This window comes from Magnolia sinica, chromosome 1 (assembly GCF_029962835.1).
Source record: "Magnolia sinica isolate HGM2019 chromosome 1, MsV1, whole genome shotgun sequence".
Lineage (NCBI taxonomy): Eukaryota > Viridiplantae > Streptophyta > Magnoliopsida > Magnoliales > Magnoliaceae > Magnolia > Magnolia sinica.
In genome coordinates, this window is record NC_080573.1 from 95,352,689 (window position 1) to 95,372,255 (window position 19,567).

The 19,567-nt window shown below is 37.0% G+C and overlaps 1 protein-coding gene across 7 annotated transcripts in view; it reads left to right on the top strand.

Moving 5' to 3' along the window:
* Positions 1-19,567, top strand: part of LOC131251867 (probable 3-deoxy-D-manno-octulosonic acid transferase, mitochondrial) — an 87,697-nt gene that overhangs the window by 26,673 nt on the left and 41,457 nt on the right. For all 7 annotated transcript variants that reach the window (XM_058252904.1, XM_058252897.1, XM_058252889.1 and 4 more), the window contains exons 5-6: positions 267-386; positions 460-538. In XM_058252904.1, coding sequence (XP_058108887.1) covers positions 267-386; positions 460-538 — 199 coding nt within the window. The remainder of the gene's footprint in view (positions 1-266; positions 387-459; positions 539-19,567) is intronic.

The window sequence follows — 19,567 nt, forward strand, 5'->3', positions numbered from 1 at the left end:
AATTTCAGATTGTTCTTTCCTTCAGTTTCTGTTGAAATGCTCCCTACATATCTGCATACAGCAAATTGGATTGTTTGTCTATTTTGCCAGTTACGCAGCCATTCACATTCTTTCCTCGATAAATTTTAATCTATTGCATTTCTTCATTTCATGTCTTCTTAAGTGAAACTTCGACATGTTCTTCTTTTTCTTCTTCTTCTTTTCTCTTTAAATTATTTTATCATACTAATTTCACATGTTTTTCACCCTTTTGAGTTATCTTTCAGATTTTAGTGGCGTTACTGAATGCTCGGATTTCTGCTAAATCCTTCAAATTTTGGTCGGGACCAACAGCACTGCCTTTGATTTCATTGATGTTGTCAAAATTTTCCTTGATTGCCCCATTGGTATGGACCTTTAGTCTTTATTAGCATAGTTATACACCTCTTGTAGAATCATACACGATCTTTAATGTTGCAGAGCACGCTAGAGGCAATCCGTTTTCAGCTGCTGCAAGCACCGCCCTTTATTATCAATTTTGCTGGTGACTTGAAATACGGTATGCTTATTTATTTCCACATGAAAAATAATTATGTGAGATTTTACGCAGTTACATTTTCTAAAGAAAATAAAATTATTCTTACCCTGCCTCAATGTTCTTGGTGTTTAAGTGTGCGGTAATTAAGCATTACATTTAACAAAAAATTTATTAAGAATTAAATTGCTTACCTTTTTTAGTACAAGTGTAGGAACAAGTTTTTCCTCTAAGAAGTTTCTAGAGGACATTTTAGTCATGGGTTCTTTATTCTGTTTTTGGTAGATGTTAAGGGATGATCTGTCAATGATGGTGTTCTTGTAATCCTACTTTGGAGGATTCTGTAATCCTCCTAGGTATTCTAGAAATCTCCTACATGGTCTCGAGATTGTGATGTAGCAAGCCCATATCTCTTTGTTCTCTCTTTTTTGTTTTTGAACAGTTGTTTTTTTTTTTTTTTTTTCTCCTTCCTCCTCAAAACACAAAATCCTAAATGCATTCCTATCTCTCTATCTGTCTTCCTTCCCCTTAAACTCCAAAACTCAACCCAAAAACATAAGGTTTATCATTCTGGCTATTCCCTTCCGTCTCTCCTACTGAAAGTGCTTGTTCATAATTACAAGTAGGGAGGTTGCAGTAATACCCTTACAATTTAAGCGAAAGCATAAATTCATACTTTAGGCATTTCTACTCTTCTTACAACATCTCCTTCTTGAGGGCCATTCCATAAATTATAGGCATAAGAAAGGCTCCATGGTCAATGGAGATAAACATAAACTCTATCAGTTTAATTTGGGATGTAATACCTGGTTGTATAGTCATGTAGTGAGGCTGACAAAGTGGGAATACCTTTAAAAGAAGAAGAAGAAGAAAAGAAAAACAAGGTGCCAAGAATCTAGCTAAAGAGGGGTAGCTGCACGCCTGCACCCAATGTTTTTCATATCGTTATTGCGTAATGTATTGCATCCTTGGGATATGGATACATATCGGTTATTGCATGAGATATATCGGTTGTATTGTGTAATGCAATGTTTTAAATATCGACGATATCGGCTGATATATCCCATGATATATCTCGTATCCCACCTGTGCGATACGAAACGCACAAGTAGTGGGATATATCCCACATGTTTGATCCGACGAGCATTTTTTTTTTTTTTTTTCAATCCTTTTTTTTTTTGTAAATCATGTTAAATAGGTGCCAAATTGTTACAAATCCATGATTTTTCATGCAAAACATGAAAAATCATGGATTGGGAGCTTCGATTTCGACATTTGGAGGAGAAGGACCGAGTAACGGAAAATTGAAAAATATCAAAATCAAACATGTATGTAACCTAATCCAGTGATTCTTCTATTGCTTTTGAATGTATTGCTTTTGTTTCCACACATCTTCTTACATTTATAAATTATATAAATAGACTTTGAATATACTTGCATCAATTCATTTAGACAAGACCCCATACAAATAAAACCTATTATGTGCACTTTTTTTTGGTAACGTTTTTATTTGTAAGTGTATTGATGTTTTTTTTTTTTTTTTTTTAAATTTAAATTTTTAATAACAATCACTGAAATTTCATTGAAAAATTCAACCAATTTCTAATGTTTCCTCATGTTTCCAACAACAACAATACATTACGCGATACAATTGATATATACCATGCGATAACCGATATGTATCTGTATCCCAAGGGTGCGATATGTAATGCGATACCGATATTTCGAACACTGGTGTAATGTATGACTGTTGTTGGGAAACATTGTGAAATTGGTCGAATTTTTCAATGAAACTTCAGGGATTGTTAAAAAAGACATCAATGCACACTTAGAAATCAAAACATCACAAAAAACAAGTGCACATAATAGGTTTCTTTAGTACGGGGTCCTAATCTATGCACCGTTTGATTGAATTGGTGCAAGTATATTCAAAGTCTATTCATATAATTTATAAATGTGAGAAGATATGTATGGAAACACAAGAAATACATTCAGAAGCAAAAGAAGTAGAAAACTAGAAATATCGCTGTGAACAATGTTGTCAAATGCGATCGTATATGCTCATATGCATTTGTAGATGACATGTGATCTGTAGCTGTATACAGTGTTTCCATTGTCGACGAAAAATCGATAATATCGCCGATATTATCGGTGTCGCTGGACCGGCGATACCGAAACACCAAAAATTCGTTTCTCTTCCTAATGTCGACGAAATATCGGCGATATTTTCGATTTTATCGGAAAAAAATAGTTATCAGCGACAACTCTTCCTATTATTTCGAAAAAACAAAATAGATACAGAAAAAAAAATCTCTTACCATTTTTTTCTCAAAATCTGCCTGCGGGAGTGGCTTTCGGATGGATTTGGTGGGCCAATCACGGTTGATAGCGCCGGATTTTCAGAGGTAAGAAATCTCCTCTTTTTTTTTTTTCCTTCTTTGAAAAGAATAGATTCGAAAGAAACCCAATTTCAACGAGGTTGAAGGGGATTTGGGCTGGGATTTGAAAAAGAGAGAAGTTTCGAGAAAGATATTGGGATTTTCTTTTATGCGGAAAAAACGATTGAGGTTTTCCGGAGAAGATGAGATGAAAGGGAAGGGATTGACTGGGGTATACACCAGCCTGGATACGTGTCATGCGATGACGAGCGCTGATGCTTCTCGAGCTCCGAGTTGTACGAACGGTTCAAAGGAGATCAAAGTTAAATGGGCCCCAAAATGATGTATTTATTACATCCATACCGTTCATCCATTTTTCAAGATGATTTTAGAGCACGAGTCAAAAAATAAATCATATCCAAAGCTCAAATGGGCCACCCCAGAAATAGCAGTGGGTAATGATTTTCACCTTTAAAACATTCATAGGGCCCACCATAAAGCTTATTTTCAATCCAATTTGTTCATAAGGTCAAAAATACCTGGATTAAGTGGAAAAACAAATATAATATTGATCTCAAACTTATGTGACCCCCAAAAGGGTTTCAATGGTATACGTTCAATCCCCCACTGCTTTTTGTGGTGTGGTCCACTTGATCTTTATATCTGTGTTATTTTTTGGATCAAGCCTTAATACGAGCTCATAAAATAAATGGACGGTTTGGATATAACACATACCTCATGATGGGACCCACAGAACTTGCTAACGTCAATGCACCCAGCTACTTAGTACACCAGCCCAGACGAAAGCTCTCTTTTGAGAGCGTGAACTCGGTGCAATTACGCTTTACAAACGATGGTGCGGCTCTCACGGCGGGGCCCACCTTGATCTATTTATTTTTTATCCATGCTGACCATAGGTTTTTCGTGATCATTATAGGACGCTAGCCCAAAAATGAAGCCGATAGAAATCTAAGCTGGGCATATTTTAAGAAAGAGTGGTGGTTGAACCTCCACCATTAAAAACTTCTTCAAGCCCACATTAATGTTTTTGTAATGTTTATTTTTCATCCAACCCATTAACAAGGTCACATAAACCTTTATGAATGGAAAAGAACAAATATCAGGTTGGTCTTCCAAAACTTTTGTAACCCATGTGAAGGTTTTAATGGTCAATCACCATTGTTTCTTATGTAAAGGTCCACCAAAGATTTGAATCTGCTTCAATTTTGAGATTATACCCTAAATTGACTTTTTAAAATAGATGAACAGGATAGATATACAATAAATATATCAAGGTGGCCCCACCATAAGTGTTGTACTGTCTTATGTCAGGCTAAGGTTGCACATAATCCACTCTACTCCTTGCACCACTAAGTGGGTGGGAGTCAGTACGTCGGGGTATTATTTATTTATTTATTTATTTTTATTTTTATTATTTTATTTTATTTTTCAATTCATCCCAGTAAGAATGGGACCATAAACAATTTGAATGTATATAAACATCACGGTGGACTAGGGAGGTTTATTTGTCATCTCGTGATGGACTAGGGAGGTTTATTTGTCATCCAAGTTGAAACCTTCCTAAGAGCTATGGCCCACAGTGGTGTTTATTTGTCATCCAAGTTGTTCATAAGATCACACGGAGATAGATGAAGGTAAAATACAAAAATGACATGGATCCAAAACTTTTGTGGCCCCTAATGATTTTTCAACCATAGGCATGTTCAATTCACATTGTTTCCTATGGTCTGGTCCATTTGAGCATTGGATATGCTTCATCTTTGGGATCAAGCCTTAAAATTATCTTGTAAAATGGATAGATGGGGTGGATAAAATACATAAATCACAATGGGCCCCACATAGTTGACTCAGTACGAGAAGCATACTGATTTATACGGTGCGCATGCGTCACTTGTTTGTATCTTTGGATTGATGGGTAGATGTTCTGTAAGGGCATCATAATGATAAATATTTTATCAATGTCGTCCATTTATTTTGATAGATAATTTTAAGGAATGAGTTCAAAATAAGACAAATTTGCATCTCAGGTGGACCACACTAAGGGAAAAAGTGGTGATTAAATGCCCACCATTAAAAACAGTGGTATGGCCCACCACCAGATTTTTGGATCTGCCTAACTTTTAGAACATTGTCCTATTGTGGCCTTTCAAAACAGATGGTAGGAGTGGATTTGTGGCGTACATATCTATCATGCAAAAACCACACTAATTGGATAATCCAATCCATCCTTGATTTGGTATCTTTGAGTTCATTCACTTTTACATGTCATAATTAATGTATGCTAGCTGCATTTGTAATATATAAACTCATTTTGGTTGCTATTAAAGTGATTTTTTATGGCATCGCATGCTTTTTGTGTTCCATTAAATGAAAACTTATTATGTAATGCATTTTTTTTTGCAATTTTTTCATTCATGAATATGTAAATATGTGTATTCATGCATGTCCTGAAGTTTCACTGAAAAATTCCACCATTTTCTCCATGTTTCTCCCTTTTTTCCTGCATTTCCAGTTATCGGCGATAACGATATTATATCTTTATCTCTAGCCAGCGAAACTTGTAGCGATACCGACAACTCGAACACTGGCTGTATATGCATACATGCGATGATATGTGATCGCAATGCATATGCGATGTATGCGATTGCATACAACATATGTGATCACATATATGCCAACAGTCAGATTCTGACAATTGGCACATTATATATTTATTTATTTTTGCAAAAAATCTACTTTTTGCCTATAAAAAGGCACCCAAACCCCCTCCATTTGCAACATTATCATTCCAAACTCTCTCTTACTCTTTTTGACTCCTTACATTCCTACTTCTAAGTTCCAACATTATAATATCTTTCTCTTACATTTCTAGTTCCTACTTTTAACTTCCAAGCTTAAATCCTAATCTCTACAAGATTCAAGGAAAATCGATCAAGAAGAGAAGTTTCCCTCTCTCTTGGAAGATCAATCAAGATTCAAGGAAGATTCAAGGAAAGATCAACCAAACACTCTCATTCTACATTTCTCTCTCTCATTCTCTTACATCCTAATCCTATTTCTGTTCTTCACTCATTTATTATAAATCTCTTCATCCATTCATTCTATATCTCTTCATTCATTTATTCTATTTATCTTCATTCATTCGTTCTCTAGAATCTACGATTCTACATACACACAATCTTCATTCTACATTCCATTTCTCTCGTACATTCTATATCTCTTCATTGATACATTATATTTCTCTTCATTCATTCTAATATATAGATTGTAGAATCTACATATACATTCTTTCTTTACATTCAGTCATTCATTCATTCTCTCTCTCTTCAAGACACTCATTTTCCACATCTCTCTCTCTCTCTCTCTCTCTCTCTCTCTCTCTCTCTCACACACACACACACACACACACACACACACACAAATTCTATTTCAAGTGTAGGCTATAAGCTACAACATAACCTACAAGTTACAACTTAAGAAAGTCTGAAGACAAGAATTTAGATTCAAACTTGTGTTGTGTAATTGTGTAACAATCCCCCCTCCTCTCTTCTACAACTATAAGTGTAACTCCCTCTCTTTCTCTTTTTGCTTTCTTTTGTTCTCTTCTATAACTACAAGTGTAAGTGTGTAACTCTCTCTCTCTCTCTCTCTCTCTCTCTCTCTCTCTCTCTCTCAATCTCCCCCTCTCCATTTCTTTTCTCTCTCCCATTTATTCTTTAATCTTTACAACTTACAAGAAGTGTACAACTAATAAGAAGAAATCACCATGTCTTCTTCTTCCCGATCTTCTTCTTTGTAACCCAAGTTGAATGATCGGGGTGGAAGTACGGGCACTATCGTAGTGCTATTGAAAAGACTCACATGGTATGTGACTTATGTGGGTTTGTAAGTGCCAGTGGCATTGCATGATACAAGCAATACCTTGCACATACATCGGAATTAAATGCAAGAGCATGTCCCGATATTACTCTAGAATTCCAAATGGAAATCATTGAGCACATAGATAAACAAACAAGAAAGAAATACGATAGTTCCATACTTCGAGAGGAACTTATAGAACAAGAAGCATATGAGAATATGGATGTAGTTGATGTGGATGAACCTAGCCCCACCCCTTACATCAATAGGCTAGTATAGATCACTGGCCTCGAAAAGAGCTCGTGGGTATGGACCCATTGATAGATGGTGTAGGCTGTACCTTGAGGATGTGGTCAACCAAAGGGATCGGGGCAAAGGCCCCACTCAAACCACATTAGAAAATCGATACAAACAAAAAGATAGGAAAACTATGATTCAATATATCATTGAGTAGTTATACCAAACTGATGTTGCTTTCAATATTGTTAAGTTGAAAAGCTTTAAGGTTATGGTTGAGATAATAGGTCAATTTGGACATGGGCTTAAACTTTTTTTATATCACAAAGTGAGGGAGACATGCCTCAAAGCCGATGTTGATTATACACGATCTTTCATAGCCGAAAATAAGAAATTGTAGAAAACCTATAGTTGTACGCTCATGGCTGACAGATGTTCCGAATAATTTGATCGGACTCTAATAAGTTTTTTGGTGCATTGCTCAACTAGGACAATATTCTTGAAGTCTGTGGATGCATCAGACCATTCTCATATGACAAATTATTTGTTTAAATTACTAGATAGTGTAGTTGAGGAAGTAGGAGAGGAATATGTTGTATAGGTAATCACAGACAACATAACATCGTTTGTAGGTGCCGATTGTCCTTTTTTTTTTAAAAAAAAAAAAAAAATTTAAAAAAGAGGCACCGTTTATTTTGGACCTCATGTGCAGCCCATTGTGTTGATTGTATGCTAGAAGATATTGGTTAGTTGTACTTAAAAGTGATTGCAAGGGCTAGAAGAATCATGATCTTTATGTACAAACACACTCTTCTTCTCCATTAAATGAGAAAATACATTGGATGTAACTTAATACGTCCAACAATCACCCATTTCACTATACCCTTCTTAACACTACAAGTATTGCTGACGCAGGACAACCCTAATTATGATGCATACTCATGGACACAATTAAACAGCGGAAATAAAAGGAATAAATGATCTAAAATTCTAACAGTAATCATCATAACTGAGAAAATCATAAAGGAAACATGCAATGGAGCGGGCCATCACCACAACCATGGATTATGGAATTCAATTACTACTTGGGTTGGATCTGGCAAGGGATGAGACCTCCCTATCTTGCATGGTTACACCCAATCGATCAACGAAGATCACTAGTCCGAAGAACCAACAAGTTTCTCGGATTAGGGATTTGAGAATTTAGGGGTTTAGGGTTTAGATCGGTTCTCAAGATTTTGATCGAAGAAGGATTAGCCAAAACTGGAAAATAGAAGGAAGAAAATTATTACCTTGAAGAAGTTGGAGGGGCACAAGAAGAAATTAGGAGAAGAAGATTAAGGGAAGAGAAGAAGCACCATTAGAGAGAAGAGAGGAAGGAGGCAATCAAAGGTTTGCTTTTCATTAATCAATAGTTAAAATTCGAGTTTAGGGCCTTAGTCCACTTAAATAAGCAAATAAAGACATAAAATTACTAAAAGACCCCTAACTAAGTCAAAAACGCGCAAATAACATAAGTACGGGAAAGTTTGGGCGCTCAGTCTTCTTTCTCCAATCTTCCTTCACATGTGTCTTCCCTGAGTGGGGTCTTCTATATGTCCAATCACATGTGAAAGGTCTTCAGCTCCTCAATAGTCGCCTATCCACAAGGACGGCACTTGTGGTTGACGCTTTCTTCGTTGGTACACCTTGAATGTGCTTGTGTCCGCATCAATTGCATTAAAAAAATCCGAATTTAGAAGCTTTGTAGTGTCGGCCAATTGGACAAATGGGCCTTTGTCAAAAAAGGCTGAAGGAAAGCTAATCCAACAAACTATCTTTTCGCAAAAAATTTGGACACAAGTGATAAAAGCATTAAAAGTGTCTGAACTCATAGTCACTGTGTTGTGATTGGTGGACGGAGATGAGAAGCCACCAATGGGTTACATACATGATATGATGGAGAGGGCCATAAATAAAATCATGGACTATTTTAACTATAGTGAGCGTGATTACGGGCCCATTTTAGATATTATAGATAGAAGATGAGACAGCTAAATGTTATCTCCATTGTATTTGACTGCCTACATCATTAATCCAGCCCATTTATTCACTTTCCCCGATCTAGTAGAATCATAGATGACACATATGGTTGGATTTATTGACGTGTTGGAAAGAATGGTTCTAGATAACAAAGAACAGGATCTCAGCTCTACTGGACTTCTATACGAAGAGTGAAGGGATTTTCTCAAGAGATATAATCATCAGGCAATGGACAATGAAATTGCTAAGTATGAATGTCATAGACTTACAAATAATTTTTTACAATCTAATCTACAAAATCTAACCTACTTAAACTATTTTCCTTAGTTGACTAATGGGCTGCCTATGGAATGGACCTGAATATGAATGATCTAACTCTAAAGAAGCTAGACATGAGGATTCTTGGACTCGTATTCTGCTAGCGATTGTGAGCATAAATGAAGCACGTTTAAGGCGGTCAATTTGGAAAATGTTATAGTTAGGGAGTAAAAAGTTATAACTTGTAAGTTATAAATAAGTCCAAGTAAGCTAATACATTTTCTTTCATACAAATTCACACCAAGAAATGAGTTGTTTTGAACAAAAAAAGCTCAACGACTTGGTTTTCGTCCAATACAATCAGAAGTTGCGAGAACGATTCTAGCTATGACCCTATCCGCTTAGATAAGCTAGATGCAATTAATGAAAGACTCATAAAGACAGAAGACTTGGTCTTTGCTGCCTATGAGCTGACATGGGCTTAAGTTGAAGATGCCGCATTCGGATCGGCGCTTGAAGAAGGTACTTCCGCTCGAAGGTGGAAGAGCGGGGCAATAAGTGACAGTTAGCTGGTGGAAGAGATTGAGGAGATAGAAGAAGGAGATGATGAAGTTGAACATCAACCATTGGATGTTGATGAATTACTAGTGTGTACAGATGATGAAGAAATAAAAGAAAATAAAGTATATGTAGAAAAAGGAGATGACACTAATGACGACGACGATGGTGGTCATCAAATGCCACGATGGCAACTGGATCAATGTATATAGTATTAGACATTTAGACTATTAGTATTATTTTATAAGTAGTGCATAAACATTAAGATGTAACTTGTAAATTGTATTTGTACAATAAATAGCCTATTGATTGTTTTGTTAACTATATTGTTGAATGTTGATGTACTTCATTCATTGTTTGATTGATTTTATTTCTCACAAATTAATTTTATATATGTAACATTACTAAATTAGTTATTTATTAACTTAGGAAAGTTTTTGTGATGCCCTGTCACTGTTGCACATATGGGCGGGCACACATGGGCAGACGCTGATGTGGGCGGGGCGTAAGGGCCTGGGTGAGCTACCAGTGGTTGGCAGCTACTGTGTTGGCAGGCTATTGTGTGCGCAGTGGGAGGTTGAACTTGTCTCACATCGGAAGCGTTGTCCGAAGTAATGGTGGTTATATGTGTGGTTAGGACCTTCCTTGTACGAGGCCTTCTGGGAGAAACCCTGAGAACAAAACCGTGCGGGTCCAGTGGGACTCAGAGCGGACAATATCGTACAATGTTGGTGGGGCCGTTACAAATGGTATCAGAGCCGAGGACGGCTCTGCCCTCGGTGGGGGATATTGTGACGCCCTGTCACTGTTGCACATGTGGGCGGGCACACGTGGGCGGACGCTGATGTGGGCGGGGCGTAAGGGCCTGGGCGAGCTACCAGTGGTTGGCAGGCTATTGTGCTGGCAAGCTACTGTGTACACAGTGGGATGTTGAACTTGTCCCACATTAGAAGCGCTATCCGAAGTAATGGTGGTTATATGTGTGGTTAGGACCTTCCTTGTACGAGGCCTTTTGGGGGAAAGCAGACAATATTGTACAATGTTGGTCGGGCCGTTACAGTTTCCCCCAAGTTCTTATATATATATATATATATTCAATTTTTCCTTCTTTTATTTATTTATTTATTTATTTAATTTTTAAAAAAAAAAAAAAAACGCGGTTGCATATGTGATTGTGCGATCGCATATGCAGTCGCACATAATCGCATATGCGATTTAACAACATTGCTTGTGAATAATATGTGTGGCTATGGCTTGGATTCACATAAAGTGTCAAAATATCATTTTTATCTTAACAGGGCTGGGCATAGTACTGATGCTCCACAAATTGGCAATACTATGACCATGTTATAGTAAAATGATACCAATGAAGATACTCTTTAACATAATATTGGCATTAGTGTTTGAAATATCGATATCATGTTACGTATTGAACCCTTGGGATATAGATACATATCGATTATTGTATAGGATCTATCGATTGTATCGCGCAATATATCGTTGTTGTTGGAAACATGGGGAAACATTGGGAAATTGGTCGAATTTTCAATGAAACTTAATTGATTGTTAAAGAAGACATCAATACACACTTATAAATAAAAATATTACAAAAAACAAGTGCACATGATAGGTTTTCTTTGTATGGGGTCCTAAACTATGCACTGTCTAATTGAATTGATGCAAGTATATTCAAACTCTATTCATATAATTTATAAATATAAGAAGATGTGTGGAAACACAAGCAATACATTCAAAAGCAAAAAAAGAATTACTAGATCGGGTTACATACATGTTTGATTTTATGTTTGGACACAAATTGCAACCGATTCGCGAGAAATTGGGAAATTTTGATTTTGATTAATCTTTTTTTTTCCCCACAACTCGGCCTATCTCCTCCAAATCTTGAAATCGAAGCTCCCAATCCATGATTTTTCGTGTAAAACATGAAAAATCATGGATTTGTAACAATTTGACACTGATTTAACATGATTTACAGAAAACGGATTGAAAATCGAAAATGCTCACTCGATTGAAGGTGTGGGATATATCTCACTAGTGCATTTCGTATTGCACAGTTGGATACAAGATATATCGGCCGATATTGTTGATACTTAAAACACTAGCTGAACCATAAACAATTGGCCCTCTATTATATCTTCTATCGAGCTACTTTTAGGTTGCTTTGGGTGACTTCATTCTTGATTCCTAGATCTTCCACACATCCATCTAATATCGTCACCTTTGCAACACTCATCCTCTACTCATGTTGCCTCTTAATTGCCTAACACCCACATAGCAATCCAGTCTATGGTTGCAGCAACAGATTCAGGTGCAAGAGTGAGCAAGAGTCTGTTTCAGAAGTTTAGCAAGTATAAATGGCCCAGTGCAAATTTAAAGTGGGAGTGGACCTCAGGAGAAGGTTGTTACTGCCAGTTGAAGATTGTCATTTATTGAAAAGAACAGAAATTTTTAGCCACAGGACTCTATAAGACTAAGCTGCAGCTCTACATTCATCTTCAAAGCTTAATTTTGCATCTAGAAGATTAAGCCGTTGCTTTATATTAATCTTTAACACTTAATTCTGCAGCACTATTAGTTGGTGTTTCTTATCCTATTGGAAATTCATGTATTTTAACTTTGTCTTTGTTGGAAATCTTTATTCTCTTTGAGTTTTGACTGCATAATAAGCCTTTTAAGATTCATACCAGCTTGCTAAGGCTCACCCCAGAAGTTGTTCCACTCTTGACGTAAAGGGAAAAGTTCTGTTGAATGTAATGATTTTTTTGGCAAGTGACTTGATGGCAATGATGCATGCCAAAAAATAAAAGACAGCCTACTATGGCATTTTGCAAATCTTGTTTTGGAGATTATTCATGAGGATCTCATGAAATGAAAGTCTTTGATGAATTTTATGACAGGGCATTAATCAACGTGCATACAGTTGCTTCATTTATCACTTTAATTCCTAAAAAAGTAGGCGCTGAAGCAATTTATGACTTTCAGCTAATCAGTCTCTCCCAGGTAGTTTATACAATCTGGAAAGTGTTGGGAAGTATTATTTCCCTTTGTAAAGTGCCTTTATGGAATGGAAGGAAGAAATATTCTGAAAGGGCCCCTTTATTGCTCATGAAGTTGTTGATGAGTATCACGGAAAAGGCTACAAAGGCTTCATCTCCAAGGCTGATATGGAAAAAGCATATGGTTACATAGATTGGAATTTTCTCGACTATACTAAGAGTAGGATGGGATTTCATCAAAGGTGGCGAAGATGGATCAGAGTATGTATGCTTAGTGTGGTTTTCAGTGGTGATCAATGGAACCCCAACTGCTTTCTTCATAAGTAGTTGTGGGCAATGTTTTAAATATTGTTATTGCGTAATGTATCACACCCTTGGGATACAAATAAATATCGGTTATCGCATGGGATATATCAGTTGTATCGCGTAATGTGTTGTTGTTGTTGGGAAACATGGGAAAAGTGGGAAATTGGTCAAAATTTTCAAGGAAACTTCAGAGATTGTTGAAAAAGACATCAATACACACTTAGAAATCAAAACATTACAAAAAAAGTACACATAATAGGGGTTTCCTTTGTATGGGGTCCTAATATATGTGCTTTCATATAGTTTATAAACGTAAGAAGACATGTATGGAAACACAAGTAATACATTCAAAGGAAAAAGAAGAATCATTAGAACAGGTTACGTCCATGTTTAATTTTGTGTTTGGATATAAAGATTGCAACTAATTTGTGAGAAATTGAGAAATTTTGATTTTTCTCAATTTTCCGCAACTTGACCCATCTCCCCCAAATCTCAAAATTGAAGATCCAAATCCATGAATTTTCATGAAAAGCACGAAGAATCATAAATTTGTAACCATTTGATACTAGTTTAACATGATTTACAACAAAAACATGGATCAAAAATTGAAAATGCTCACTGGATTGAATAGGTGGGGACATATCGGCACTACTTGTGCGTTTCGTATCACACAGGTGGGATGCAAGATATATTGTGGGATATATCGGCTGATATCCTTGACATTTAAACCACTGGTTGTAGGCTTCATCAAGGTGACCCACTACCTACTTCCTTATCCACAATGGTGGATAATTCCCTTGTAAAGTATTTGATAAAGCTATGGTGCTTGGTCTGATTTGGGGTATAGGAATTACCCATATTCAATATGCTGATGAACTTTGCATTTTGGTGATGGTTCCACAAGGGAAGCTCAGATGTGGGCATCACCCATGTTCAATATGCTGATGAACTTTGCATTTTGGTGATGGTTCCACAAGGGAAGCTCAGATGTTTAAAGACATTCTTCCATGCTATGAAATAATCTTGGGGAAAGTAAATAAATCTTACAAAGAGCAGTGTAATTGGGCTGAATGTTGATAATGCAATTGTCATACAAAGTGGACAAGTTGCCATTGAGCCATCCAGGTATTCCTCTGTGCATCGGTAGGCCACCCTAGACTGTTTGGGATATGTTGATTGAAAGATCTGAAAAAACTTGGCACTGTGGAAAGGCAAAACTTTATCTTTGGGTGGTAGGAATACCTTGATAAAGGTTGTGCTCACTAGTGTACCTGTTTTTATTTATTTATTTATTTATATCTACATCCAAATGGCCATATAGTTTGATGACTAAACTGGAGTTCCTTCAGAAGAAACTTTTAGGAATGATGAGGACAATCATAACTAGGATTTGGTAACATGGAAAGATGTCTATAAATCAAAGAAAAAGGGAGGTTTGGGAATGAGATGATTAGTCAGGTCACAAGTGAATGTGGCTTTGTTGGGAAAATGGTGGTGTTGGGTTAGAGATACGAAGGTGTCTCACGGAAGTGCATTTTTGGGGATGAATGCGGATAAAAGAGTAATGGTTGGGGGTAATTTGTGTGCAGTGCAGAGTGGTCTTAGTTGTTTGGAGAACTATAATTTTAGTAGAGGTTATTTTTATCTGTATCTAAATGCATGACTTCTCTGTTTGGTTTTGTTTATCTGATTCTGTTCATGACTAACGCCATGTTTAGATTTAAAATTGCCTTCTCAGAAAGCTTTTATTGATATGGGGAAAAGTATACTCTAGGCTGTGGTATACCACACGCGTTTAATTATAACCCTTGGGGAAAACCCTTCATTAAGAAGAAAACCAAGGAAACTAGCCTATATGGTATAAAGAAAACAAATGCAAATGACGAAAATGCATAACATCCTAATCTATTGTCCTTTGTCTTGGTGTGTCCCATGATTAGAGATTAGATAATACATTACTGGAGTAGCACTGGGTGCATTTGGTCATCAAGAGAAGTGGCATGGGGCGATATCTCTAGGCTGGAACATTGTCAGCATAGGATGGTTTATGCCTCAATGCTTATTGTCTGAATTAGGTACTATTGTTTAGCGTTGAGCCTCAGTTCACTAGGCGTTCGAGGTCAGGATTTGAGTATTGTTCATGTATCACTGAACTGCTCCTGGTATCACGCCATGTGTGGAACCACCTCACACCATTTTCTTATGAGGGTCTGTGCCTCCCCACTCTTAAAGAGGGTGCCATGAGGGAAAGTTCCTTAAGCACTGGGACCCAAAGACTCTCTCCATTCTTATCTTGTCTCACTATGCCGGGTGGTGAGAAGGAGCCTGGATCTTGATCTTGTTCATGTCCAAAATGACATGTATGTGTGAAAGGAAGATCCTAATGGGTATTTATAAGCATGAAGGGAATGATTTTCCATTCAAATGATGGTTATTTCCTGCCCAAAATTATTACAAATGTGGCAAGCTCTGATTGGTCGGAGGGACTTAGATGCGCTGCCATTGGATAGGCAATGCAGAGCCTTTTGATTGGATGAAAGGTTCCATTGAACCAAATGCGCTATGCTCACGGTAAACATTTTGATGTGTGCAACCTGTCTTTGAAGTGGTCTCGCGCTAATGTTCCGTGGATTGGCGCAATGTGCCTTTTGATAGTTGTGTGGCCATTTTCCCATGTCAACATTAGCAAACACATAAGATATAGGGTTGGGATCAGGGACAGTTGCTTTTGGTAGGACTGGTGGTGCATCAGGATGCCGTTATGCAGGAGATTTGAAACTCTGTATGCAGTGGCTCTTCACAAAGATGTAATGATCCAAGATTTTTTCCTGCAAAATGCAGGGAGAGTTGTATGGCAGCATTGTTTCAGATGCAACTTGCGACATTAGAAGATCCAATTGTTTTCGTAGTTGTTGAGCATGGTGGAAATGTCTACATTCTTGTATCAAGTGTTGATAGACAAATATGGGGCTTGGAGACGAATGGCTTCTTCTCAGTGAGATTTTTACTCGAGACTCTTCAGAAAGGTACTTCTCTCATTGTGTTGATTTTCTCTACGTTGTGCCTTTGTGATTTCTAATGGTCATAAAAAGTTAATTCATTTTGAGTTTGAACCATTTGAAGAGTCGAGCTCATTCATTCCCCAAGAAGTGCTTGGCCTGAGAGGAAAATGTTCATCATTTGTTATTTAATTGTTTGTTTGCATGATGGGTATGAGTTTCTATTGCAGACAATTTTAACATGGTCTGGGTTATCCCGAAATCTGTCAGTGCCATATTTTCTGGCTATCACTGTCAGTTTGTTGGATCTTTTGTGTGGAAGATTGCAATTCATGCAATTTTATGGTGTATTTGGTTGGAATGATATAGGACAATCTTTAATGGGAGGTCTTCAAGTGTGGCCCAGGTGGTTGAAAAATTCTTAATCTTATTATTTATTAGAGCAATTGGTTAGGACGTTTCAAGGTATTTCGAGACAATTGTTTTGTTCAAAATGGCAGGAAGTTAATAGATGTGTCTGGGATAGAACTAAGCCAATAGAATGATAGAACACACCTCTCATTCGGTAGTATAAGTTGAACTTTGATGGCTTTCTCTTGCAACTTGGGGTTGTATGGGAGGGATTATCAGATTTCATTTGGGTATTCATACCTTTTTTTTGGTTCTATTGGCATTTAAGACTGAAAACTTTACAAAGGCGGCTGCTATACTTCAAGGCTTAAACATTGTTGTCGAGCTCCATTTTAATCCGATTATTATTGAAAGAAATCGCAGCTAAATCTGTCAATCAGATTAGAGTGGGATGTGGTCCATGGCAGTTGTGAACATGTTGTAGGAATTCAAAGACTCATAACAATGACCCAATTTCATTTTCTCATGTTCATAGAGGCAATTCTGATGCTGATTTGCTACGTGAAAATGGAGCCTTTGCTTCCTCCTTAAGTGTCACCCAATAATTTGTCCTCATTGCTCGGTATTGGGAATTGTTGTTTCATTTGAGGAAAAGTTTGGGGATGATACCCTTATGTCATGTGATGCATACTTGGAACATATGGCTTTTTGAAAGGTCCGCTTGGATGTTTTGAAGCTGTTTCAGATTTTCGCGCGAATCTAGGAAAGTGTTCAATGGTGTGTGTTGCAGCCAATTGGTTAACTCTATGATGGCTTTTGCCGGTTGCAAAGATGTCTCCCTTGCGTGTACTTGGGTCTTTGTCTTGGGGGCAAAGGAAAGCTTCATGTTGGGATTCAATGGTCAAGATTATCAAAAAAATGGATTGGTGGAAAGGAAGGTATCTCTCTTCGGGAGGAAGAGTCACTCATTAAGGCTGCCCTGTCTCTTCTATGGGCCTATTTCCTCTTGCTGTCCAAGATTCATGCTGGGAGGGCTTTAAAAATTGAACAATTTCAAAAAAATTTTCTATGTAAGTGTGTGAATCTGGTTAGAAATTTCATATGAAGTGGAAGGAGGTGCAACAAATGGTGAGAGAAGGGGGAAACTGGGCTCTTCTATACTAGTGGTGATGGAAGTTTGTGACGGAGTCAAACGTGCTTCAGATTGAATGTCGTAACTGGAAAAAAACTGCCATTTTTGAGGTGGGTGGTTTCTAAGAGATATATATATATATATATATATATATATATATATATATATATATATATATATATATGTGAAATGGGTTAGAATTGTGGAAGCCTATAACAAGATTGGCTCAAGTGTAGGTACTGATAACAGGAGCATTATGAATTGTGTGGGCATTGAATTTAACATAGGAATCCGTTTTTTTTTTTTTTTGGTGGGAAATGGGGATAAAATTCACTTTTTGGAAGGGCGCGTGTTTGGTTGACTTGGTGTTGGCAAGCTCTTTCCATGCTTTGTTCTCTCTTGCAATTGCGAAGGATGAACAAAAAAAATAATCCAAGATTCTATGGAGATGGTTGGGGTTGTAGTGGTGTGGAATGTCGAGTTGTGAAGGAACTTGCAAGATGAGGATGCGACCCTTCTTGAGAATCTCTTAAGGAGGTCGGTCAAGGGATGTGTTTACGGATACCTCTTGGGACAATAGGAAAGTGTGGAAATGGTCGCCTAGTGTAAAGTTCTCATCTTTATCATTGAAGTTCACGAGTGATGGTCTATATCCCCCTTGTGCTTCGGTTTGGAAGGCTCTTGTACCCTTGAGAGGCAAAACTTTTGCTTGGGTTACTTTGCCCACAAAATATTAACGCCATTGTTCGGAGTATCTTTGATATTATCAAAATATCCCTGATATTATCTATATCTCTAGCTCGGCGATACCAATAACAGCAGTAGCAATACCAATAATACTAGTAGTATAAGAAATTCCAAGTAACAGTGATGTATCGCCAATATTTTCGATTGCATAAATTCCAAGTGTCACTTGTATTGCCAATCTATCGATATCACCAATGTATCACCAAGATTTTTGACTGTGTAAATTACAGGTGTTTCTTGTATTGCCAATATATTGACAATATTTTGATAATATCGCCAATGTATCGATGTTGCCAAAAATCTATTTATAAAAAAAATAAAATAAAATTCCATTTCAATTTTTTTAATGGCTCATGGTTGTACCCAGTATGTTTAAATTGTTGATGATAATATCGCGATATCATCATTATTGCAACTTGGGATATATCGAGACCACAATCTTTTGTTTCCTTTCCATTTGTCGACGATTTCTTGGCGAAATATAATGTGTTGTCAATATTTTGAAATATTGATGGATGTTTGGATGGTAGGTTAGATGGTTGATGGATGGTATTGATGTGATGGTTGGATTGATTTCTTACGACGACACACGCTTTTAGGTCCCCATTAAATGAAAACTTATTATTTATACATTCTTTTTGCAATTTTTTATTCCTAAATATGCATGTGTATTATCTTATGATGTTTCACCAAAAAATTCCACCGCCTTCCCCATGTTTCCCCGCATTTCTAGTTATCAACGATATTATCGGCGATATTGATATTGTTTCCGTATCCCTGGCTAGCAAAACTTGTAGCGATACCAATACTTCAAACACTAATTGACAGTTAATAATAAATAAAGCATAGCACATCCCAATAGGTCCATTATGTGCAGAAATGATGAGTTCGATTATCACATGTTCATCCACTTCATTACGGAGAGAGAGATTTCCTTGCTTTTTTTGGGTCTATTGGTTTTTTATGGAGTCCATTAGTAACACGCTTTTGGATTGGCACTGTGGGCTGTTGAAGGGCCAAAAGGAGCTTTTGTGGAATATGTGTATTTTTTTTTTTTTTTTTTTTTTTGTGGGTTATGTGGGGATCGTGGAAAGAAAGGAATAGAAGAAGTTTTGAGGCAAAATGCATGTTGGGTTATTCCTTAGAAAGAGGCATCTTTAAAAAAAAAT